This window comes from Erpetoichthys calabaricus, chromosome 1, assembly GCF_900747795.2.
Source record: "Erpetoichthys calabaricus chromosome 1, fErpCal1.3, whole genome shotgun sequence".
In the NCBI taxonomy this organism is placed as follows: domain Eukaryota; kingdom Metazoa; phylum Chordata; class Cladistia; order Polypteriformes; family Polypteridae; genus Erpetoichthys; species Erpetoichthys calabaricus.
The window spans coordinates 307,903,767-307,929,808 of record NC_041394.2 but is presented as its reverse complement, the minus strand read 5'-3'; the positions used below and the strand labels follow the sequence as shown (position 1 = coordinate 307,929,808).

The 26,042-nt window shown below is 36.3% G+C and overlaps 3 protein-coding genes across 3 annotated transcripts in view; 2 read left to right on the top strand and 1 right to left on the bottom strand.

Annotated features, from left to right (window-relative positions):
- The window catches only part of LOC114661842 (centrosomal protein of 290 kDa-like), a 101,796-nt gene extending 100,052 nt beyond the window's left edge, over positions 1–1,744 (top strand). Inside the window, exon 29 of the mRNA XM_051931034.1 lies at positions 1,631–1,744. Coding sequence (XP_051786994.1) covers positions 1,631–1,744 — 114 coding nt within the window. The remainder of the gene's footprint in view (positions 1–1,630) is intronic.
- The window catches only part of LOC127526080 (uncharacterized), a 135,020-nt gene that overhangs the window by 21,224 nt on the left and 87,754 nt on the right, over positions 1–26,042 (bottom strand). The window lies entirely within an intron of this gene.
- LOC127528970 (centrosomal protein of 290 kDa-like) overlaps positions 2,045–26,042 on the top strand; it is a 40,795-nt gene continuing 16,797 nt past the window's right edge. The window contains exons 1-8 of the mRNA XM_051930978.1: positions 2,045–2,181; positions 8,246–8,459; positions 8,537–8,674; positions 13,221–13,442; positions 15,421–15,552; positions 17,912–18,057; positions 18,387–18,473; positions 25,265–25,420. Of these exons, the coding sequence (XP_051786938.1) occupies positions 2,045–2,181; positions 8,246–8,459; positions 8,537–8,674; positions 13,221–13,442; positions 15,421–15,552; positions 17,912–18,057; positions 18,387–18,473; positions 25,265–25,420 (1,232 nt within the window). The remainder of the gene's footprint in view (positions 2,182–8,245; positions 8,460–8,536; positions 8,675–13,220; positions 13,443–15,420; positions 15,553–17,911; positions 18,058–18,386; positions 18,474–25,264; positions 25,421–26,042) is intronic.

Here is a 26,042-nt window from a genome sequence, read left to right as displayed (position 1 = left end):
TAGACACTATATGTTAACATTGCATCTTTTCTTGCCAGTAGCTAAACTAGATCTAAAATTACAAACTTGCATTAAGGCCTATCTCTACCTGAAAGAATTTCAAGTGTTACCCTTGGGTTTAAAACCAGCCAATTAAGGATTAGTCTTGGCAATATGAATAAGCAGTACGTCTGCTCCTCCAAAACGTTGCTTTGCCTTACTTATATCAGTGAAACTCTACGTCTTATTGTCAAGTTTTCGCTATTGAAAAGGTTCATTGCTAAGTGCATTTCTCTGAGCTAATAAAGAATATGGGCAGTATGGTTTGCTGGTGACAGGATGCAGTTAACTAATTGTCTCCTTTCCCAGAACACAACATTTTACTGAAATAAGCTGTCATACACAGAAATTCTGAGTTCTCTGTCTGTGAATATGTATTAATTCTGCTGAAGCATTTTTCAGCATTTTTCTTCTAGATCTGTATATGTCATATTGATATATCAAGAAGGCCTCCTTGACCATGCCAGGTCATTTTACAAATACTGTATATCATTCATTTCATTCTTTGGTTATGTAGCCTCCTTAGCGTTACTTTTACCTCATGAAAAAGAAGCCAAAAATGTTAAATTTGTTTCAACAAGAAAAAATATCATTATGCGTCATGGAAAAATATAAATACCAAAATATGAACATAAAAACAGTACAAAACTGCACTAGAACTAACTTTACGACCTTTTTTTTGACTTTTTGTTTTTAGTTGGAGGCGCCATCCCACTCAAGAATATTAATGAGCTACTTTAGAGGGGCATAGAAACAGAAATAATGGAGTAGATATTTTTTGCAGCATGATGTTGTTTCATCCACTAGATGGAAGCAGAATTCTGTCCCAAGTATTTTTCAGGCTTAAAAACAAAAAGTGGATGCATCACCCCGAATGTGACTCATGCAAAGAATTCTAAGTCATGCTCAGGGTTAATGCCAAACAGGTTAACCAACCTAGTAAGTTAACATCCTAAAACATATCAATGAACGTAAAAGCATTGTCATTATCTGCTTACAGTCCCTAAATGCAATTGTTGAAATGTATTTTACATTTTAATCTGCTGGACTGGCCAGCATGGTGATGCAGTGGGTAGCGCTGCTGCCTCGCAGTTAGGAGACCCGGGTTTGCTTCCCGGGTCCTCCCTGCATGGAGTTTGCATGTTCTCCCTGTTTCTACGTGGGTTTCCTCCGGTTTCCTTCCACAGTCCAAAGACATGCAGGTTAGGTGCACTGGCAATTCTAAATTGTCCCGGGTGTGTGTGTGCCCTGCAGTGGGCTGGCGCCCTGCCCGGGGTTTGTTTCCTGCCTTGTGCCCTGTGTAGGCTGGGATTGGCTCCAGCAGACCCCCGTGACCCTGTAGTTAGGATATTGTGGGTTGGATAATGGACAGGTGGATGGATGGAATCTGCTGGACTGTAAAAGTTTAAATATGACATTAGAATATCTGGGTTGTAGACTTATTTACTGTGGGTGAGTATTTGGTTTGTTTTGATTCTCCATCACTTTCATTTTTTTTTCTAAATCCACATCCCAGCTAATTACATTTTATTTTTCTTTTCTTCGTGTGTTTTCAACAGCAACTTGTTAGTTACATGTTTTCTGGTTGCAGGAGCAAGAAGACATTGCAAAGAAGCATTCAGAAGAGCTTTCACTTTTACTTCAGAAACTGAATTTGCAGTCGGACTCTTCTCTCCACATGCTTAAGCAATCGGCAATGGTTTGAATTGTTATTAAGTGCTACTTTATAAAATCGCTTATTTATCCCAGTATTATTTTAGATAGTCAAGTACTATTATTATAAGGCGAAAGCTTACATCCCTGATATGAATGGAAAAAATTACTGAGTTCATTTGAATACTTGTGTTTTTAAAATGACTTTGATAATTGGAGATCTTTTAAAAATAATGTTAAACTTTTAACTAAATCATATAGTAATTTTGTTCTGCTTTTATCTCTAAAGGAATTAATAAAGACACGAACCCTTTCACTTCCCACATCCAGAAATTTGGCTCGATTTGCAGAGATGGAGCTAACTTTAGCGGAGCAGGAGAATTCACTTTCTGTACTTGCAGAAAAGCTAAAAAGAACAACAGCAGAACTGGATAAGCAAAAGCAAATCACTTTTGAAAAAATAAAAGAGCATGAGAAACAAAAATCCAAGTAATTATTTTGGCATTGCCATTTTTAAAAATCCATACATTCTTTAAAAGTTTTTGAGGCATTAATTAATTTTGTAAAATGTCTAAGAGTAACGCAGATACTGCTTAGTGATAATAATTGTTGGAAGTTGCATTGAGTTTGTGACTTCATTAGCGGTGCCCATTCTCAACCCTTCAAATAATATTTTAAATTTATTCCCTACCCACTATACAAATGCAACACAACTTATCTTTTTTGATCATTTGGGTCATAATCCCAAAACTGACTAATTTGTAATTATCTTTAATATTCTAACAGTGGATTTAATATTGTCACGTACAGTATATAAAGTTATAATATTGAATAGGGGGTAAGTGAATACATTTTCTCTTATTTCATATTTCCACTAGAATCAGGAACAGCATCAGATCGAAGTGAGGTATATTTCTGTAACTGCGAACAATGCACAAAAGGATAAACTTACTATGGTGCTAAATGTTCTTTTACTTCTTTATTATACTCCAGGGATGTCCAACTCCAATTCTGGTGGGCAGCAGTGCATGCAGGATTTCATTCTAACCCTTTTCCTAACTAGTTTTCACTGCTAATTAACTTCTTTTCCCTTCATTTTAATAGCCCTGTTTTTAAGGATTCAGTCCTCTGAATTGATTCTTTTCTTTATTAAATGGCAGCAAAACAGAAATGAGAAGTAAGCTAACAGATGACCAGCTAAACTGGGGATTCAAACTACAACAAATTTCATTCCAAACAATTAATGAGAAGCCGATTCTTTCTGCTAATTAAACTCCTTATTTAATTCCATGGCTTGTTGCTGCTTTCATTCTGCCACAGCAAACATTTCCAAAACTATTGATTTTCTGTATTTTCTAAGAACACCGACAAAATGTTTTAGAGACCTGAGAGATCAACCTTACTGAGACCTTCACATTTCTTTATTTTCAGATATTGTGTGATGGACACAGGTGAGCTGGTCAGGTTGCGGCTTTTTTGTGTCTTGTTAGTGTTTGGTTGCTAATTTAAGCAAAAGTAGCTAATTAGCAGCAAAAAGTGGTCACTAATTAAGAAAATGGTTAGAATGAAAAGCTGCAGCCAGTGTGGCCCTCCAGGCCTGGAGCTGGACATCTCTGTACTCTGCTTTTTAACTTTTATATTGTTGTGAGTACTGTTTTATGCAATTCACAACACTAGTTTCTGTGAGGTTCTTTCATTTTTAGTTCATTTTTAAAAGTTTCCATGCAAGCTCCCTTGGACAATTTTAAAAGAAAACATGGCAGAGATCTTGGTCCTTCTTGAGGGACAGACAAATGGTCACCTCATTGCAGCAGATGGTTACACAACATATTAGGATTACTCACCAAAATTCAAAAGACTACTTGAAACATGAAATCAAAGGACAGTCAAAACCAGATTCCACACATTAATTTATTAGTTGCTTTGGCACAATTCTCTGCTGAAGCCTTCACTAGGTTTTCACAAAGTGTAGAAACTGTGTGGTGATCACAGCAATCTTTTATAGAATGTCTATGATGACGTCACGTTGTGCAGACAATCACATACATAGCAATGTTTACATTTCCTTCTTTGACTGATGCCTTTATCCAAGGCGACTTGCATAATTTATGATACAATTGTTTACATTTCTTTTGGTTTTCCAATTGGAGCACAGACATGTCACGTGACTTGCTGATGGTCACACAGTGTCAGCAGTGTGATTTGAAGTCCAAAGCCTTAACCACTACACCACACTGCCTGCATTGTACAGCAGACTACCTACCTGAAGCTCCCAAATGATGGCACCCGTGAAACCAACACACATACAATGGAGACAAAATGCCCAAATCACCAAAGCACTAATAAAATAAAAACAAGCAACTAATAATATATAATCTGTAATAACAATAAAAAACATAAATAATGCATACATGACATCTGTAAAGTGCATGCATTTTATCTACAATCTAGTGCAAATTTGACTTACTTTTGCATAAATGGCCTTAATTGCATAAATAAAAACATCCAAACATTATTAAAAAGAATGTTCAAAGAAATAAAAATTATAATATGCATGATGGTGTAGTCTGTAGACGTAACATCGGTACAACTTCATTACCAGGCCACTACAGGTTCCACTAATACTCAAAAGGAGTATTTTAAAATCAGCTCTATAATCAAATAGAAGCTGATCAGATTTATGAACTAGAGGGTTCTAGTGATGAGCCTTGCTGCAGCATTATAAAGAAAATGTATTTTAGTAATATAGCAGTTTTAACAGCCTAATAATTTTCCTCTTCATATTACTTAGCACAGTGCTTCCCAAACTCGGTCCTGGGGACCACCTGTGGCTGCAGGTTTTTGTTCCAACCAGATTCCTAATCACTGACAACACCTGATAACACTGAGCTCATTTAATTACCTCAAATTGTTTTCTCTTATTCTACATTCAGAAAAGCATAGCAGCATGATTTTTACATTAATAAGACATTTAGAAATATTTCTGCTTTTCTATAGATTTAAATGATTAACTCTCTTTTGTTGATTTCATTATATTTTGTCCTTTCTCTGTGCAGTTTGCCCCTTCATTGTATCTTATTAATGACAATTAAAAATGAGCAGAGCAGACACTCAGGCAAACAACACTGAACAACTACTTTAGTGTCAGACCCACTAATTAGTAAATAATGGACTCATTAGAACACGTAGAAAAGTAGAATGAAAATCAAGATGAAAATATTGTTAAAAAAAAAAAAAAAAGTACATTATTCCCATATAACACCTTGGTACATTTTCCATCCATCCATTTTCCAACCCGCTGAATCCGAACACAGGGTCACGGGGGTCTGCTGGAGCCAATCCCAGCCAACACAGGGCACAAGGCAGGGAACCAATCCTGGGCAGGGTGCCAACCCACCGCAGGACACACACAAACACACCCACACACCAAGCACACACTAGGGCCAATTTAGAATCGCCAATCCACCTAACCTGCATGTCTTTGGACTGTGGGAGGAAACCAGAGCGCCCGGAGGAAACCCAGTAGTGCTCCGTCTGAATCAACCCGCCCCTCAAAAACTAATTTATGGTTATAAAAACCATCTTAATATGCAGAAATACAGTATAAAGAGCCATTGCATCGCAGATAGATAACTCCTGTAGCCACAATAAATGCCTTTATTGAATAGACAAACCAGGGGTGAACAAGTTCCTTTCTACTGCAGCTACAGCCCGCGACACACACAAAAAACATCAATAATAACTCATAAACTTGCAATATTATTTAGGAAAATCGCAACATTTTACTCAACAAAATTTCGGATTATTTGTAAACAAAATCCATCCTCCTCTCTTTCCTCAAAAACAGTTCAATTACTCTGTCGTACAGATTATCCGTGCGCTTCAGTTCCATCACGAAGTCCCTTTCTATCGCCATCGAAGCTAATGCTGAAAGACGAACCTGCCCTGCCGTATTTCTGGCATAAGTTTTAATTCGCTTTAGGGCTGAAAATGTCCGCTCGACAGAAGCAGTGGACACGGGAATGCTCACCGCCAAACATACCAATGTGTACAGCTGCCTCATGATGCTCTCATTCAGATTTTTATATTACACCATCATATCCAATCAACGGGTCTGAATACGGTGACGTTGCCGTACGCCTGCTAGAGGGCCCTAGTGAAACCAACTCAAAATCTGATTGGTTGAAGCAACAGTTTAATCGACATTTATTTTGTGTTAGAGGGCCTGCAGAACGGATTGTGAAGGCCTCCCGGGCAGACTTCTTTGTCTTTGACCCTGCCTGGCAACAAATGATGGCTGAAATGTGATTGGTTAAATGTTTTAATACGAAAATACATGTCTGGAAGCAGCACAACCATCAGAAAAGCTATGAAAGGAAGCGGACAGACTATTTGGAATTATTTAATAAGTATTCATGGACAAAATATAATTAACATCAGTTTGTGATTCAGATATTTTTTTAGGCCAGCAGAGAAGGCCTTGCAGGCCCTGACGGTCCGCCACTGATATATATATATACATGGGGGCTTTGCCCCTTGCTCGCTTTGCTTGCCAACCCTCCCAACCACTTTGCGTCTCTGCCACTCACTTATGTGAATTTCACTTTCACCAAACAACAAATCTTTTAATTTTCGTGGATACACCTCTTCATTGGGAAGAATCACTACTTTTCTTTGATGGCAACATGAATTAGATGATCTACAAGTCTCTGACTTAAAGTTTAAAGCCGAACAATATCTACATACTTCTGTCATATCACCTATGTCCATATATTCGATCTCTTTTCGTGGTTCTGTTATTTCACTGAGTAATAATTTCCATTTGTTTGTGCTAATTCAATCTTTACTATCATTTTTTTGAGACTTTTGAATTTTAGTACTTTCATTATCTCTAACCTGCTCTGCATGTGTATCGCGCCAATGTTTTTGAATTCTTTACGACGTTCTACTTTGTCATCTACTCTTTGTCTTTTATTTCCGACCCCGGGCGTGGTTAAATCTCTTGGCACAAAGTCTCGTCTCGTGGGCTGTGAAAGTATCTCTCAGAAGCCAACATTATTGAATTCTTTACAACGTTCTACTTTGTCATGTACTCTTTGACTTTTATTTCCGACCCTGGGTGTGGTTAAATCTCTTAGCATAAAGTCTTGTCTCGCGGGATGTGAAAGTATCTCTCTGAAAAAGTCACGTCTTGTCCCAGGCTAAAAAGTCTTGTCCAAGGATTTTTTTATTATAATATCCAATTAAATAGTCCAATTAAAAACAGAAGATGGTTGGAACAAAAACCTACAGCCACAGTGGGTCCCCAGGACCGAGTTTGGGAAACACTGACCTAGCATTATTTTAAAATTATAAGACCTTGTTAATATGTAAGTGTTGTTTGTGAGCTCCTCTACATTAGCCCAATAGTGTTACATCTACTTTTTCTCAGAATATATGTAAGCTTTACTGTACCGTTAGTTTATAGGTGCCTTATTCATTTGATAGCGCCTATTTAAACTGAGATCTGAAATGGTCCTATTAACAAGGGGATAATTACATTTGGAATATTAGAAGCCATCCATCCATCCATCCATTATCCAACCTGCTATATCCTAACTACAGGGTCACGGGGGTCTGTTGGAGCCAATCCCAGCCAACACAGAGCGCAAGGCAGGAAACAAACCCCGGGCAGGGTGCCAGCCCACTGCAGGAATATTAGAAGCAAAAGTTATAAATATCGTTGATGAGTGTTAGAGTAAGACCTTTCACAGGTCAGGAAAACCAGAAGCTTATCACTTTTTGGTAATATTTAAACTTCATCATTGAAAATAACTTTCTCCTTATACTTTATGATGTGTCCAAAATGATCTTTCTCTACCTAAAGCAATAAATTGGCAATTTTGATGCCCTGGCAATACTTAAATAAACTGTACATATCAGTGCTGTATGTATTTATCTCAGTAAAGCAAAATCTACAAGGGGAATCTTAGCTTCCAGCATATTGATTGCTAATAATCATACCAAATGTCACTTAGACTGAATAATTCATTTGAGACCCTGACTAAAGGAATGGCACATGTATTTTTTAAAGCAAAGTCAATATCAGACCTTTTACTTAAAATTATTTAATTAAACAGAACTACTTTATTTGCTAATCAGTGTACTTTTAACAGGCAACATTTTTCAAAGCCTTTGACATGAAGGGACCAGCTTTGCTAAATGTTATGCTGAACAAAAAATTTTATTGGAAAATTTGAAATATCCCTTTTAGGTAAAATACTGAGTAAACTAAATGTGGCATTGTATGTGTGTGTGTTATTTGTATGCATAAAAACAATTTCAGATTTATTTTTTTTAATCAACAAATTAACATTTTAAGATATTTATTTTTAATAAATTCCTTTGGAAGTAGTACAATTCTGAAAACCTGGGCTACTCTGTAACATACAGTAACAGCGGGTGTGTTACAAAGGTTGTAGATTATCTGAATAATGTTTCCAATTCTTTTAATGATTTTCTTTATTCTCTATGTTACCTAATATGGACATGTAAACATTTTATTTGTATTTAGGCTTGAAATAAGTCATAGGAATGAAGTAACAAAACTGAAAGAAGCAGCAACAGAACTTCGTAATTTACTCTCAAAGGTCGACAAAGAGATGCGCTATTTAAAAGATGAACTGGAGGCACAAAAAGAAATAAATGCCAGGACACCCCCTATTTCATTTCAGTCTTTGGTGGAAAGGCTTAAAAGTCAGTTAGCTGTTAAAGAAAAACAGCAAAAGGTAAGGTAGGTTTTCAATCAAAAGAAAAAGAAAAAAGGTTCCATATCTTTTTCTGATGTTTACTTTTTATTGTTAAGGAGCTAAGTAAAGCATTACAACAACTGAGATCAGAAATGACAGAAATTGCAGAACAACAAATAATTGCAAATGAAGCTCAAAAAAAAGAAAACCTTAATATTCAGCAACTGGTTGATAAGCAGACTATGAGGATGAAGGTACAGTATGCTTACAAATTTGTCAATATTATATGGTGTTTGTGGTGATGTCACTCCAAGTCAGTATGACTAATTAAAACTACAGGTATCTGTGTTTCCTATTCTCTGAGCTAGAGTCACGGGTTCTCCGGTTTTGTCACTTCTCTGATATGGCTGATAGTAGAGTAAGTATATGTCCTTGCACCCTTAGGGGTCACCATTTGCATGGAATGCTTGTGATTCTTATACTTGATATTATTGGTGGATCTACTGTGAAACTAATGAAGCTTTAGCTTCAGGGGCCCTAATTCTGGAGGGGGCCCAGAAGTGACTTTAGTCCATATTGCTTAAAAATTTTGATCGTTGAATGTATAAGAAGGGGGTTAAATTAAATTAAAAAAAACTGTGGTGATCTGTTGAGGAACAATCCCACTGAAGTTACCCCTAGTTACCCAGACCTTCTTGTAGGTTGCGACCCTGCAATAACAATTCAAAAATGTAGGTCTGCCAGTGCTTGATGCACAGTATTGTAGGCAGCCATCTTGTACAGTGGCTATCGCCTCATAGCCCTGAGTACCTGCTGTCTGGTCAGTGTATGTCTGGAGTTTCTATGTACGCCAAATATCAGTGTGAGTTTTTATTGAGTAATCAAATCTCCTGCAGCATAACTAAAAATAAATATATACTGTATAATGTGTTTAAAAATAAACCACACCAATCATTTAGATGCAAACTGGCACACAGCCATATAATAGATAGATGCTAGAAAAAGTGACTAGGGACAAATTTTAAAAAATGAACAAGGTGGGGGTCTTATGTTTTGTGTTCTTAAGTGAAAGTGTTTCCACGTTACATTTTGTAAAAAATAGATTTTATTTACAGTTTTTTTCTGTAACTTTTGGATTGATGTCATACCGCGTTTCATGTTTTGTTTCATATTACAACACCTTCACATTGGTGTCCTGTCACTGCACAAGGGTCATTTGGAGACTTGTCAGACACAGTCATATTTAAGAGTGAAGGAGTTAAACAATCTAAATTTTAAAAATAAAGGAAAAACTTGTTGTTGAAACTTTCAGGTTTACAATTAAGCACTCTCCTCAATTATTACTTTTGTCCTATAATGAAAGATCACTCTTATTCAAACCTCACTTTTCTTAAGATTATGGTTTCTGGCTTAATGTATGGGGTCTGAAAATTTTTTTCAACAATTTGCTCAATCATAGGAAGATTTTCTTGTCACAAACAGCGAACTGTTTTTCTAGTGCTAGTCTAATAAAAAAAAAATCAGTTAAATAGAATTTAAGAAGCACCAGAGTTGTAGGAAAACAACATCCTTCAATGAGCAAAAAGAGACAATGAAATAAATAAATACTTAATGAATGAGTGGAACGCTTCAGGCAGAATTAAAACCTAGCTTTGTGTTTATTTAAAGATTTTTTAATAAAACAGTTAAGATTTGCTTTGTACAGTAGGAATATTGAAGACCCTGGGTCAGCTGAAAATTTAGAAATTTAGAAATGAAAAAAAATATTTAGAAATGTCTGATGACTGAAAAGTATCATATGTGATTCAACTTCACAAGACCAAATGCATTCCATCCATTATAGACCACTGAATTCATGCAGACATGTGGTGGATGTTCAAAGTCCACAAATATAATCACTGGGCTATGATTCAAAACCAGAACTCTAGAGCTTTGAAGTAGCAAATGTGGCCATTATGCAGTGTACAATATTAACTTAAAAAAGGATCAATTGGCATGCTGACTGTTCATGTAAATGTTTTGCTATGTGTGAGCGGTATATACAGTAAGTCAGTGATGAGAGTTCAAATACAGTACATGCCCAACCGTTGACAGTAATCTTTCTACTGGAGTGATCTCCAAAGGTTCAAAAAAGTTGTCTTGTGCAGTAAAAGGCTTTATCTAAACAGAAACATCTTCTTCTGGACTACTACTGGGTTGTGATAATATACTTGCATCGTGTTTCACATCATGAGTAGTATGTACCTAGATAAGCCATATATTTTTAATTTGTTAAGGAATGAAAGGGAGAACAACTGTTATTGACGGATTATTTTTAATTAGGTCACGTAATCTCTCTCTATATAAAATCCAATGTCTGTCTGTCTGTATGTATGTTTGTCCGCTTTTCACAAGAGAGCTACTGAACGGATTTAGATCTATGTATCATAGTTCGCTTGCGGTACCGATTTATTTGCACAAATCCAAGGGACATGCAGCGGGCCGAGGGGAGGGGGGCAGGACCCTTCTCACTCACGCGCCAGCCTCGGGGTGTATACCTTACCTCTGTTTAGCTAGCGAACAAGACAACTACTTAACGGATTTAGATCGGGTTTTTTTGTATAATTTGCTTGAATATTCAGGTTGATTTTGCAACATCTCTCATTGCTCTATGAATCATAGTTCGCTTGCAGAAGCGATATATTCATGCTAATCCAAGACGGAGGCTGCGGGCCGAAGGGAAGTAGGGAGCTGAACAAGGCCCTCTTCACTGTCCTGTTTCACTACTATGCTGGTGGAGACATGGGGGACTGTTAGTATTATATATTATTAATATCTTTTTTTCTGCCATACAGTTAGGTCCATGAATATTTGGACAGAGACAACTTTTTTTCTAATTTTGGTTCTGTACATTACCACAATAAATCTAAATGAAACAACTCAGATGCAGTTGAAGTGCAGACTTTCAGCTTTAATTCAGTGGGGTGAACAAAACGATTGCATAAAAATGTGAGGCAACTAAAGCATTTTTTTAACACAATCCCTTCATTTCAGGGGCTCAAAAGTAATTGGACAATTGACTCAAAGGCTATTTCATGGGCAGGTGTGGGCAAGTCCATCGTTATGTAATTATCAATTAAGCAGATAAAAGGCCTGGAGTTGATTTGAGGTGTGGTGCTTGCATGTGGAAGATTTTGCTGTGAACAGACAACATGGAGCTCTCCATGCAGGTGAAAGAAGCCATCCTTAAGCTGCAAAAACATAAAAAACCCATCCGAGAAATTGCTACAATATTACGAGTGGCAAAATATACAGTTTGGTACAACCTGAGAAAAAAGCAAGCACTGGTGAACTCAACAACGCAAAAAGACCTGGACGTCCACAGAAGACAACAGTGGTGGATGATCGCAGAATCATTTCCATGGTGAAGAGAAACCCCTTCACAACACCCAACCAAGTGAACAACACTCTCCAGGGGGTAGGCATATCGATATCCAAGTCTACCATAAAGAGAAGACTGCATGAAAATAAATACAGAGGGTGCACTGCAAGGTGCTAGCCACTCATAAGCCTCAGGAATAGACAGGCTAGATTGGACTTTGCTAAAGAACATCTAAAAAAGCCAGCACAGTTCTGGAAAAAAATTCTTTGGACAGATGAAACCAAGATCAACCTCTACCAGAATGAAGGCAAGAAAAAAGTATGGAGAAGGCGTGGAACAGCTCATTATCCAAAGCATACCACATCATCTGTAAAACACGGTGGGGGCAGTGTGATGGCTTGGGCGTGCATGGCTGCCAGTGGCACTGGGACACTAGTGTTTATTGATGATGTGACACAGGACAAAGCAGCCGAATGAATTCTGAGGTGTTCAGAGACATGCTGTCTGCTCAAATCCAGCTAAATGCAGTCAAATTGATTGGGCGGCGTTTCATGATACAGATGGACAATGACCCAAAACGTACAGCCAAAGCAACCCAGGAGTTTATTAAAGCAAAGAAGTGGAAAATTCTTGAATGGCCAAGTCAGTCACCTGATCTTAACCCAATTGAGCATGCATTTCACTTGTTGAAGACTAAACTTCAGACAGAAAGGCCCACAAACAAACACCAATTGAAAGCCGCTGCAGTAAAGGCCTGGCAGAGCATTAAAAAGGAGGAAACCCAGCATCTGATGATGTTCATGAGTTCAAGACTTCAGGCTGTCATTGCCAGCAAAGGGTTTTCAACCAAGTATTAGAAATGAACATTTTATTTCCAGTTATTTAATTTGTCCAATTACTTTTGAGCCCCTGAAATGATGGGATTGTGTTAAAAAAATGCTTTAGTTCCTCACATTTTTATGCAATCGTTTTGTTCACCCCACTGAATTAAAGCTGAAAGTCTGCACTTCAACTGCATCTGAGTTGTTTCATTTAAAAGTCATTGTGGTAATGTACAGAACCAAAATTAGAAAAAAGTTGTCTCTGTCCAAATATTTATGGACCTAACTGTATGTCTTCTTGAACACATCAGTCAGAGAGAGTCTAGATATTTCCATGTCTGTTGTCAATCCACACCCGTTCTAAGTTGAAACTTTAGTTATTTACCAAGGTACAAACTTGGTAGAAATCAGATAATACCTTTGTCATGCCGCAGCTTCCATTTTTACCAGTTTCAAATTTAAATATACTGTATGAAGTATATACACAAACCAAGACAAAGCAGCTCTGAAGCTCACACAATTTAAAGAAAAACACTCTTCAAATGAATAACACTGACATTCTAATGCTAAACTTTAATTATCTTTATATCTGTTATTTATCTAATTTTATATTACTAGTTATGCATGGATAACCTACAAGAACAGCTACATACTGAGAGAGAGAACCTGGAAACAAGTAAAAATGAAGAAATCACATTAAAATCACAGATGGATGGCATAAACATAGAGCTGCAGAAAACTCAGAAGTATTTAAGAAAAGCGGATGCTGAAAGAACAGATTTACTCAAACAAAATGAAGAGTTAAAGGAGAAGATTAAGAAGCTCAGTTACAACACACAGGTGAAGATTACACTTTAGAGTTTTTACTATGTGTATTCAGAATTAGGAATAGATTGCTGTACTAATGCAGAGTAAATCATGTTATTTATTGTAACTCTCACTTTGCTTTATTGTAACGTTCACTGTTCTTTTAACACTACTGTACCTAAGGTTTTGGTACTATACCTAGGCAAGGAATTAATAAACTAAAAATAATATCCTTTTATTTAAAGAACACAATATACAATCCATAAAGCACAATACAGCAGTCAACCTCCACCCAACTCAGAGTGCTCTGTATGGCCAGAGACATCTATTTAACATGGTTCTTCATAGTAAATAAAAAAGAAAATTTTTGCAGAGGCTTGACATGCTTATAGTGCAATTACAATAATGAGATTTTGGCAATTTCTGAAAAAATCTGAACAGATCCCCATAAATAAAATGTGATATTTTCCAATTTGAGGTAATATAGAACATCATTATCCCACTGAGTTAGAGAGGGTGGATTAGGATTCTTTCAGTGAAGCAAAATAAGCCTTCATATAAGAGCACACACAACCTTGATCTGTCATTTATCTGGATAGTCCTACAAGGAGTCTAAAAATGTGTGTCCATTCCATTGTACAGTGGTGTCAAACATGTTGTACAGTTGAGTTAATTACCATGGCATGCCATGGCATCTTTGGCTCTGTTTTGATATACGGTATATTAATATACATATACTCATACGTATATATACGGTACATGCAATTCTTTTCCCCAAAACAGGTGAAGTATGAGAAGAAGAAAACATTTATATTAATCAAATTAAGTATTACAAGAAAAACTCAGACTACTGTTTTTTTTCCTTGCATTCCCTTTTTAGAGTTTAGTGTCTAACAACAGACTTCTAACATCCCACTTGCAGTTTGTTCTGATTCAAGATTTGGTATACCAAACTATGTTTTAAAAATTGTAGAGTTATTCTTTTTACTTTCACTAGTTTCCTCTGGGCAGTTATAGATATGGTAGCGACCATTCACAATTACTTTGAGCCTTGCTGGGATCAAAACCCTTTATTTAATGTTCACATTTCACAGGCAACTGTTTAAAGTCAAAATGCTATCCTCTTTCTAGCCAAAAAATATGGAATTACATAGAGTTGATTGTGTAAAACAAAATCTTCCTATTCTCTCTAATGTGAAGCAGCATGTTTCTTTATTCAGGAGTTTGTCAAATCTAACCATAAAGAATCTTAGGAGCAAATTTCTAGGAAGGTAAATATACATTTTTAACTTCTGTGGTTTACTTTGATGTAATTTCCAAGGATTTTATATTGAATTCTGAAAAGAATTTCACTGGATTACTGGATTCTGTTGTTTCCAATAGGCCCACAAGTCTAATATTTTCCTTCTTTATTTATCATCAGACTTTAAATTTTTTTATGGAGTGTTTTGCACTTCTGAAGTAGTTACTTTTTCACTAGCAGCGTTCATATTTGATCCAATTATTCTATGTGGGTCATAAGTATATATTTTAAATACTCAAGTTGAGCTTCTAATACTTTCATTTTATTCTGTATTTTGTTGATTTTGTTGCTTGTTTTACTATCTACATTACCTCCCATTTCTTAAGTTTTTTTCTTGGCTTTACCTTGACACAATCATATAAGTATTCCCTCATTCTATAATTCCTTGCACAGATCATTCAAATTTTCTGCAGTCTTCTGTTACTTTTGTTCATTACCTTCATATCTGGCCACAGCTCAGTTGTCAGATTTATCATGTCAGGAGCATTCACCCTATGACCTTCCACCAACTCCTCCTACAATCACAAAATCTGATAGATACTTTTAATTTTAAATAGTCATGTTCTGTCTAGAAATGTATGTAAATGCTGCATTTTACCCTGCTTGCTTTCATAATGCATCTTTGTCTATCCCAGAGTAAACCAAGAACAAACTGGTTGTCCTGGACTTAATGAAATTTATTGTATTTCGTGTCATTGGTTTTTTCAGGTACAGTCCGATACCAGAAGAAAACTGCATGCTTTGGAGCAGCTGCAGAAAAAAGTGAGGACTTTAGAAGCTGAACTGGCAAGCAAATGCACATCGGTGCATGTGGTTAAAAAAGCAGTGAAAGAAGATACGGTGAGTAAGTGAGCAGCTATGAGCTGCAAACTTTAGAACAGTCTTGACCAAAAATGGCCATTCAGCCCAGCAAAACTCGTCAGTCCCATCCGCTTAATTCTGCCAAAATAATATCAAGTCTAGTAAGGGTCTGTAAAGTTCTACTGTCTGTACAGGACTAATGGTTGATATTGTGTTTATAGTTTAAGCAGATGATAACCAAAACAGAAAATAGTATTTTTTTTACTAACATTAACTCTTGAATGTAAAATTAAAAATAAATTAGGGGTGAAATCAAACTAGGGGACACTGCTCAGTTCATCAATCTGATTTGTTTAACAAATTCCCAGTTTTCCCAAAATTTAATTCAGCTAGACTTTAAAAGCCACCATGTATCCACTTCACTCTGCTGACAAGGTATTTTTCATCTTGAATAGTTATTGAATATGTGTATTCTTAAACTTCCTTATGTGTTCCTGCACACTATTTTCACTACTAATCGTTTCCTTACGCTTGATAGAGTGTGTCCTTTGATCCAGGGATGTGTCTTGTTGCTGTTCTCTGTAGCTACTTGTGTCTTTTTTGAGGTCTAATGACCAGGACAGTTTCTACAGTTTATTTTAATGTCCTTAGTACTAGGGTGTTGTACCGTGTTAGCCATTATGAATGTAATGAGAAGTCAAGCAAAATGACACCTTTTATTGGCTAACTAAAAAGATTACAATATGCAAGCTTTCGAAGCAACTCAGGCCCCTTCTTCAGGCAAGATGTAATAATGCTCTTTAAATTGATTTGGGCAGATTACGTACTGTAAGTCAAGATTTCTTTACAGTGTTTTAATTTATTGTGCACCTTTCTTCAATATAAGGCCTTTAAAATTTTTACTTCTGTCCTCCTATAGGGTACATTTGTGTTTCTTTTAATTTCATATAAAACTTTGTACTTCTCTACGTTAAAAGTCTGTTTTTAGGCATCTGTCCAGTGTTAGAGATTACCCAGGTACATTTAAACTGTTTTTGCTGCATCCTCAATATTTCCTCTCCTGCTAATATTGATTGTGTCAATAGGTCTGCAATTCGGTCTTCTCCCATTTGGATGTGTTATCAACATTGGTTGTCAAAAAGTCATTGAGAGCCAATTTTGCACTTAGATTAATTAGGTGAGGAATGTAGTTCATGCTTTAAGGGTACAGCATTAAAACCCTTAATGCCGTTCTTGTGATTTTGTGCCAATTTGAAAAACGACTCCCAAGCTTGCATCATGAATGCCCCACTCTTAGACTCCTCTCGCACTAGAGGAATGATCATATCGCTTAACAGGACATTACATTTCTTTTGTACCTCACAAGGAATTGGGAGATGCTCAGTGTTATGCAGTACTTTATTATAAACTTTTCGTTTGTTTCTAAATTGTTTGCATCAAAATCTAAAAGCTTGAAAACTCTGTTTGTCAAAATGTCAACATTTTAGTCAGTAGTCTAAATGATCTATTTAGTAAAGCCATTTTCTAAACATCATTCAGAACCCCAAAAAATATTAATGAAAAAGTAAATTTACACTAGATTATACAATCCATTATAGTATTGCTTCGCTCGCCCACCCCCGGGTTTGGTTTACTGGATATACAATTTAAAGAGATTGTTATTTTTATGGGAATTGTTACAAATGCATTATTTTCACTTTTACTTTAAAACTTTTGTAAAAACAATACTTGTCCTTTATTTCCAGCCCCGGGTGTGGTTAAATCTCTTTCTCGCAGGACGTATAACATTGCTCACGTTGTGAAGGGGGGCGGTTGAACGCACGCTAAGGAGATGCCGTTGAATCAGCTGCTGTCAATTTGTTGCTGCTGCTGGTGAGCTGCATGTTCTGCTTGTCGCACTGTGCATTGATTAAAAGCCTGTACGGCAGCTGTCCTTTTGCTACTTCGCATCTCTGCTGCTCGTATTGTGAAGGTGGGGGGGGGGGGGTGTTGATGGGTATGGCTGAGGAGCTTAACGCACGCTAAGGAGCAGAAGTCAGATCATCTGCTGGCTTGCTGCTGCTGCTGGCGAGCTGCGTGTTCTGCTTGTCGCTTGTCGTTGTTTTAAGTTCTGGAAGCACATGAAGTGTGTCCACCAAAAGCATTCTAACAACTGCTAGGTTAGATGTCCGTGTCTCACGTGACGTTAAAGTGTCTCTCGCGGGACATCAAATTGTCTTCAGAGAAGATCACGTCTCGTCTTCCTAGTCTCCTTCCCAAGATTTTTTTAATCTCATTCTGCATTTGAATGGTTGTAATTTATAATATAATAGTTACACTGTTGTACAAAAATAGTTTATTATAGATATTGTTTATCTTGTTTGTTTACGAGATCTAATTCTAATAAACTGTCTTTCAGGCACCGAAAGAGGAAGTAATTCGATGGGAAGAGGGCAAAAAATGGCAAGCTAAAATTGAAATTGTGAGAAACAAGCTGAGAAGCAAAGAGAAGCAGGTGGAATGTCTAAAAAAGCAGCTTTGTACTACGAAAGATGAATGTTCAAGGTGAAGTTAACAATGAGTATTCAGAAGTGTTTCATTTTTAAAATGAAATTTCTTAAATGGAAAATCTGTCTGATCCCAGCTTGTTTTTAGGTTTAGTTTTCTGGTTTGCATTTTCAATCTCTGCAACTTAGCAGAGCCCCAACACAAGGGATGACCATACTATTTGGAGACCGACATATTAAAATAAACACCAGTAAATTCAGTCAATTTAAAATTTTGAACATAATCCCCACCCCCACCCCCATACACTTATTTTAACATGTACAACACTTTTCTATCCCACTTAGATAAAATATATTAATTTGCTTTTTTTAAACATTCTTTCGCAGCTTTGATGTAACCCCTCCTATGGATGTAGCTTTTTATATTGGGGAACAAGGAATAGTCACTCAGTGCAGGTCTGAAGAATTGAATGGGTATGGCATCCCTTTGAATCCACAGTTTCACTGAAACTCTTTGTAACCCATGACTGACTGGTGTAAAACAGCAAAGCCAACCACTTGATCAGTTATGTATGCCTTTCCTTTTCAGGCATATAATTAATATTGACTACACCAACATCATAAAATTTGCAGTGATCTTACTTGCACTAGCTTTGAACGTGAGTTTCTTTGGTTTATTAGAATTATCATGCCTCCTTTGATTCATTCCATTTGAACTAGTGTGGTGCTGAGATGTCACCCGTAGCATGGCCACACTGGGGCCCTAATCTGGGAACCTGAGCTGGTTTGTCATGTGGTGGGTGCAGCAATACACTGTATCAGCATGTGCTCCTAACCTCCTCCTCCTCCTCCATTGTTTCAGTTGTTGTTTGGGCTCAATAGTAATGTATACATGTTTCATCCTCTGTGATGAAACACTCCTTAAATTTCTCCTAGTCTAAATGAATTGGCTTCCCTTTGGACCATTGGATGCAATAATGATATATTTCAACAGTCAACATTCTGGAAGCCCAGTACTGTATTCCCAAACTTTTCTCTTATTTTACTCCTCGTAAAGTGCCCATAGCTAATCACTATAGTATCAGCTATTCTTTGATACTCCATTATGATTCTCTCCATTTTCCTGACATGATGTTAAACACTTATGTCTTTAGACACTTTATGTCTATTGCTATTATGATATCCTCCTGGTTTCCTGAAAACCTGTATTACTGTATTAGAATAATCAGGTTAAAAAGTGAAAGAGTGAATAGATGAAGTAAAGATATGAAATAGAGTCTAATGCAGCAATGTTCAACCTTTTTCATCTCATGGCACACATAAACAATTACTAAAATTCTGCGGCACACCAAAAAATATACTTTTTGCCGATCTGAAAAAATAACAAAGTGGCTCTTTAAAAATATTTTTGAAACTATTTATTTATGATACTTTTTAATAAAAAAAATAATATTAAAAATTATCAGATGCCTTTATTTGTATTATGAGCAGGTGGCACAGTGGTAATGCTGCTGCTTCTCAGTAAGGCAATCACGGATTTGTCCTCCCTGCCTGCTTTTTGCAAAGTGCTTTGAGTAGTAAGAAAAGCACTATATAAATGTAAAGAATTATTATTATTATACGTGTATATGCATGCTCAAATTCAGCTGTGGTGTAGTGGGGGATAAATAGTGATACTAGATGTGCTTGACAATAAGACATGTTCATTGGAATAATTACTCAGCACGATGCACAGGCAACATAAACATAATGTGTATATTATTGAAGTAAATGTTCATATAAATTCATTATACAAAATAATTTTTAGTATACAAATTTTTAACAAGTTGAGACATGTAAACTGGTTATAAATGCCTGAAATTATACATTTACTGCTTTATATTTCACACACACCTATATATATATATATATATATATATATATATATATATATATATATATATATATATATATATTATTAAACTGATATATAAATCATATAATATGGTATAAAATTTGTGTCATAGGCTTTTTTCATCGTATTTCTTTATAGACGTCATTAATTAAAGTGTGCCATGGCACACCGGTTGAAAATAGCTGATCCAGTGTGGCAGAACTGCACTATTATTTTTACAATTCCATTTGCTAAGTGTTTAAAGGCAAGGGTTTTTTTTCCTATCAATTGTTTTAATTTAAAGGAAACAATTAACTAATGCTTCTAATGTTAATGGCATGTGTGGGGTTTTATACATACATTATATGGACAAATGCATGTGGCTAGTCCACCAAATTATTGAGTTCAGGTGTTTCAGCTGCACTCATTGTTAACGGCTCCATACAATCAAGCATATAGTCATTCAGTCTCCTTTCACAAACATTGGCCGTAAAATGGGTCATACTGAAGAGCTTGGCCATGGATGCCAGATTTGCTACAAAGTATGTGCTCTTCTAGATCTGCCCTAGTCAATTGTAAGTTCTATTATTGTGAAAAGTAAGTGTCTAGGAGCCACAACAGCTCAACCACAAACTGGTAGAACACACAAAGTCACAGAGACTGGCTGGCGAAAGCAGAAGCACATAGCATGTAAAATTTTTCATTCATCTGTTGGATCACACAACACCCACCCAAACTCTAATGTAAAGTGTCACCTAGAATGGAGTAAAGTGGTGGTGTAAAGCACACCACCATTGGATTCTGGAACAGTGGAAACGTTCTCTGGATTGATGAATCACATTTCACTAAACTGGAACTCTGATGTATGAATCTGGGTTTGTCTAATGCCTGGAGTACTCTGTCATCTGGACTGCATAGTACCTACTGTATATTTTAATTGAGGAGGGATAATAGCCTGGGGCTGATTTTCAGGGTTTGAGCTAGACCCCTTGGTTCCAGTGAAGGGTACTACGAGGTGTGATCAAAAAATATGGTGAATGTGGATGCAGAGCACCATCCAAGAGCAATGCAAAACAATTCAATGCAGGTTCTGACATGTCTATCCTAGAGCCTAGTTTGTGACAAGTTTCAGCTTGGTTTGATATTGTCAGTCATTTGTAAGCCACTGTTGAGTTCAAGTGTGTTTTTCAAGTTTGTCGTTAATAATGGATATCGAGCAACGCATTAACATGAAATTTTGTTTCAAATTGCAAAAAGCTCAGGAAACCCATCAGATGTTAAAATTGGTTTATGGTGACACTGCACTGACAATTAAGACTGTTTACAAGTGGTTTGATCGATTTTGTAATGGATCTGACTCGGTTGAAGATGAGAAAAGATCAGGACGTCCTTCAACATCAATAACCGAAGAAAATGTTGTAACGGTTTCATTCTTCATCATGACAACACACCTTGTCACACATCCCTTCTACTATGACAATTTCTGTCAAATAAAAACATTACGCTGTGTCTGCATCCACCTTATTTGCCGGATTTGGCATGTTGCGACTTCTGGCTGTTCCCTAAATTGAAAATGACCATGAAAGGCAAATGATTTCAATCCATTGAGGGCATCCAGGCAGCAACAACAGCCCAACTAAAGACACTCTCGAAAGAAAACTTCCAGAACTGCTTCGCAAAGTGGCAGGAGCATTGGGATAAGTGCATTCGAAGTGGAGGAGAGTATTTTGAGGGTGACTAGTAGTTGTAAATCTTCTACCGCAATAATGTTTCTTTTTTAAAACATTCATGGTATTTTTTGATCACACCTTGTAGTAATTCTACAGCTTTGCAAGAAATATTTAGACAATTTTGTGCTTTCAACTTTGTGGAAACAGTTTGGGGAAGGCCCTTTTCTGTTCCAGCATGACTGTGCCCCTGTTCACAAAGCTGGGTCCATAAAAACATGGTTATGTGGAAGAATTGAAGTAACCTGCACAGAGGCTATTTAGCAACTTTGAGATGAACTGGAATATCGATTGTGTGTCAGGTCTTCTTGTCAATATCAGAACCAGCCAGACCTTATATATGATCTTTTGGCTGAAACGGCTCAAATTCTCACATAGACATACCGAAATATTATGGGAAGTCTTCCCCAAAAAATTGATGCAGCTATAGCTGACAAGAGGGGCCAAATCCATGTTAATGGCCATTGTGAATAAGATGTCCTAACAAGCTCATATAGGTGTGACGGACAGGTGTCTACAAAATTTTGACTATATAGTGTAAGTAATGTTATTTGTATCAACTAACGGTAATATATAGAGAAAATTTCAACATTATGGTACTGAATCTTTAGTAACCTCTTATATAAGACAAATATTTCCTCTGTAGTATCTGGGCTTATGTGCAACATTGTGACAATGATTTATAAGTACATGATTCACATTTGTATTAGGGGTGGGCGGTATGACCAAAATTCTATATCACGGTATTTTTCTAAATTATCCCAGTTTCACGGTATTCGACGGTATTTTTTTCCCCATGCATGAGTGGATGTTAACCACATTTTCCACTGCAATTACTGGCTAAGAATAACCTATTCCACTGTCAAGAGTATTGTACATTGTACAAAAAAAAAACATTTTAATGTGCACACAAGTATTAATACAGGTTTGCATTGCCCCATAAAGTGATAGTTTTCAAGGGGGTGGCACTAATGGAGAAGGTATCACATTGCATGACAGATGCAGTCAAAATATAGAACCTTTTTATTGAACAAATTTTGCAAAAACAAACTATAATTTTGACAACATATTTTCAACCATACAAAGAGGCATTTAGACTTAGTAAAATATCCAGAAGTGCTTGTCAAAAATTGTATTACACCGAATATGTCTTAGAAAAGGAATAAATAGTAAATATTTTTTGTAAACCAACTACACTTTCTGTTAATGTTAACAATCTCTGTCCACTGACACATTAAAGTGACTTTTTAAACAACTTTATCATCATTAAACTGCATAATAATTAAACTAATAAATAATAACAATAAAATAAATAATAGTATTATTACTGATAGTTGCACTATTACTTCAAGACTTCAAGCCCAGGTACATTACACAGTATTCACCAAATTAAAATAAAATAAAACAAGTGCAACTTGGTGATGATATCTTTACCAACTGAACCATCATTTAGGCAAACTGCATTAATATGGACCTTGCTTCAAGCTAAGCTATACTGGGAAGAAAAAAACAAACTATATGTCGAGAACAAAGTCAACATTTCCACTTTATTCTCGCCGTTTATGTCAAGATTAAAGTCGACATTTCCACTTTATTCTCATAGTTTACTTCATAATTAAAGTAGAATGTCGTAAACTAAACTTCCTAAAATCAATGTTTAATCAATTACTTAATTTACCCCGTCATAAATTAATGCAGCACATTAAATGCTTTATGTTACGTTCCCCGACCCAGTGGTTAATCACTACGCTTCTTAAACTGACTTCCTCCGCACTAAGAGAAGACAGCGATGACCATACAGAATCCATTCACTTCATGATATTCCTGCTTTCTGAAAATTTAGAATGCTAAGATAAATACTTGATATCATTTTCATGATGAAATGCATTAAAGCAGGTATTACACATGCACGGTAGTGAGGCGGTAGTGCTGCTCCCTCGCAGTAAGGGGTCCCCTGGTGTATGTTCAGTGTAGAGAACTTTATGGCAGGTGTGTTGAGGCTCCAAAAAACTGGATATATGAATAGCTATCGCACAGGTTTAACTTAAATATTGTGTAAATGTTGGGTTTGTGATCTGCTGGTCGGAGACACGAACACAGAATTCAATCCATGTTCTTCTGAGCGGGCTATCTTTATTGCATGCATGCTGTCTCTATCTGACGTCTATAAAGTCAACATGTCGACTTTATTCTCGTCATAAGCGTCAAGATTAAAGTGGATATGTTGAGAATAAAGTCAACATGTCGTCACACTGTTACACAATACCCAGGTACATTACACTGTATTGAAAACAAATAAAACAAGTACAACTTGGCTTGCAGTATTATCCAGTAGTATAGAAACAGTATTTACACATCTGACCTTTTAAAACTAAAGTATCTCCAGGCGACGGACGTGACTTCTTTTTTTCGGCAAAAGTTCTTCTGTTCATCATGTTCAAGTTTACTTTTAGTTCAGTTTCGGAATGCTCTCTGTCCATTTTCACCGTGCGGCATACCTATGCTACCGCCCACTATTTGGTGGTGTAGCAGTGAAAAAGAGCCCTACTGCAACAAATCTGTGCTTAGCGGTGTAGCAGTGAAAAAGGTCCCCACTTGAACAGTTTCCCGCTGCGCCACATTCCGAACGTCGTTTAGGCAATTTAAACCGGTGTTGCGGTTTTAGAAAAATCCATATCATAAAAAAAATAAAAAACGGTTTTCGGTATGAATCGGTATACCGCCCAGCACTAATTTGTATTGCTAATTTTATTGCACTTTGGGCTTACCTCATGTCTGTTTTTTTTTTTTTTCAACTAATTCTCTACTCTTGTTACTATTCTTTTTTTATTGATCAACTGTTCTGTGGATACATTCAAGTAATAGCCCATCCTGACTTATGTTACAACTTGGTGAGGCTGTGATGATAATCAGTCATTGCCATCCATTGATTTCAGCCCATGTTTTCATGAAGCGCACAAGCATGTACTTTATGTATTATTATTCTGTAATCATTTTTTAAACACATGCATTACATTAGCTGTTTTTCAGGCAAGTGTAAAGAACTATGTGCAAATTGCACACTTATTTAATTGGAAAGTTCTGTCTGTAATGTATAAATGTAAGTACTCTGAAAAAATGAAATCCATAATATAGATAACAATGCACCTACAAGCAGTCCTCCTTCTTCCAGACCATGCAAAGTTAAGCTCAGTGTACAGTATATTTAAATGAAATGCAATTTTTTCACTACCCACTTCTGTGATGCAAATCACATGCCTTACTTTTTCTCCCATGGTATTCCTGCAATAATTTTTCCCATACTTTCCATTACAGCAAAAGTGTGGTTATTGCCTAACACACACTATTGAGAATCCATAAAACCTTGCCAATTACTACTCCTTCCAAATTGTTAATTGTTGCCAGGTGGCACTGAATATAATTTTAAAGTGCATTCCTATTATTCTTACAAGTCTACATTGGATGTATATAAAGTGAAAGTTATTTTTTGACCAGCACAAAAATAATGTAGTGTGAAGAATGGGCATGCATGCCTGCCTGCACATCTTAAGAAGATTTGTGATTAACAGGTACTACAAGAGAAGAGGTTTGCCATTTAATGAAAAAATACAGTTTGAAGTACCCACTTTTAACAGGTGTTTTATTTATGTAATTTACTTGTCTAGGCTGGAAAAGGAAAAGACAGGCTTGCTGAAGAAAGTTCATGCACGGGGAGCAGCTGTCTTTCAAGTAACAGATACCTGTCCTACAGAATGTGAAAAGAAGACAGAAGAGCTAAAAGAGAGGATTTCTGAACTGGAGAATGAAATCATTAATATGAAGTAAACAGAATTTATTCTTGGCTTTTATTGTAAAATATTAGTACAAACAGTACAATAAATCTTAAGGTACTGCATAGGACTTTGATGAACTCCTTAGTATCATATCAAAATGTTGACTCTTGATTCATGGTGAATTGCTGGTCAAGGTTACTCAGTATATTATAATATATGTAGTATATTGTATCATCTCAGTGTCAGTAAAATCATGTTAGAAATTAGAATGCTAATTCTAATGTGGAGTCGGCAAACATATTTAATTCTGTTAACAGTTACATTGTCATCAATGAGCCCAAGCTATTCTTGGGGGATCAGTCCAATAGAGGTTATGGCCATTTGATATTTTTGTCACTTGTTTATACTTTATTGAATTTTATGATTTGTGTGAATAGCCACCAGTTGTAGTCTATTTGCTTTTTGGAATTTTCTCACTAAGTTGTGTCCTAATTGGAAATTAAAAATCTACACAGATAATACTTCTTCATCTATATCTTATCTTATCACCTTCATTCTAATTTTTAAGTCTATGGTTTTTAGCTATGTACAGTATTGAAGCATCTCGCGATTGTTTATGTACAGAGCTACAAAATATGTAAGTTACTTTCTACTAATGCACAGTCTGCTG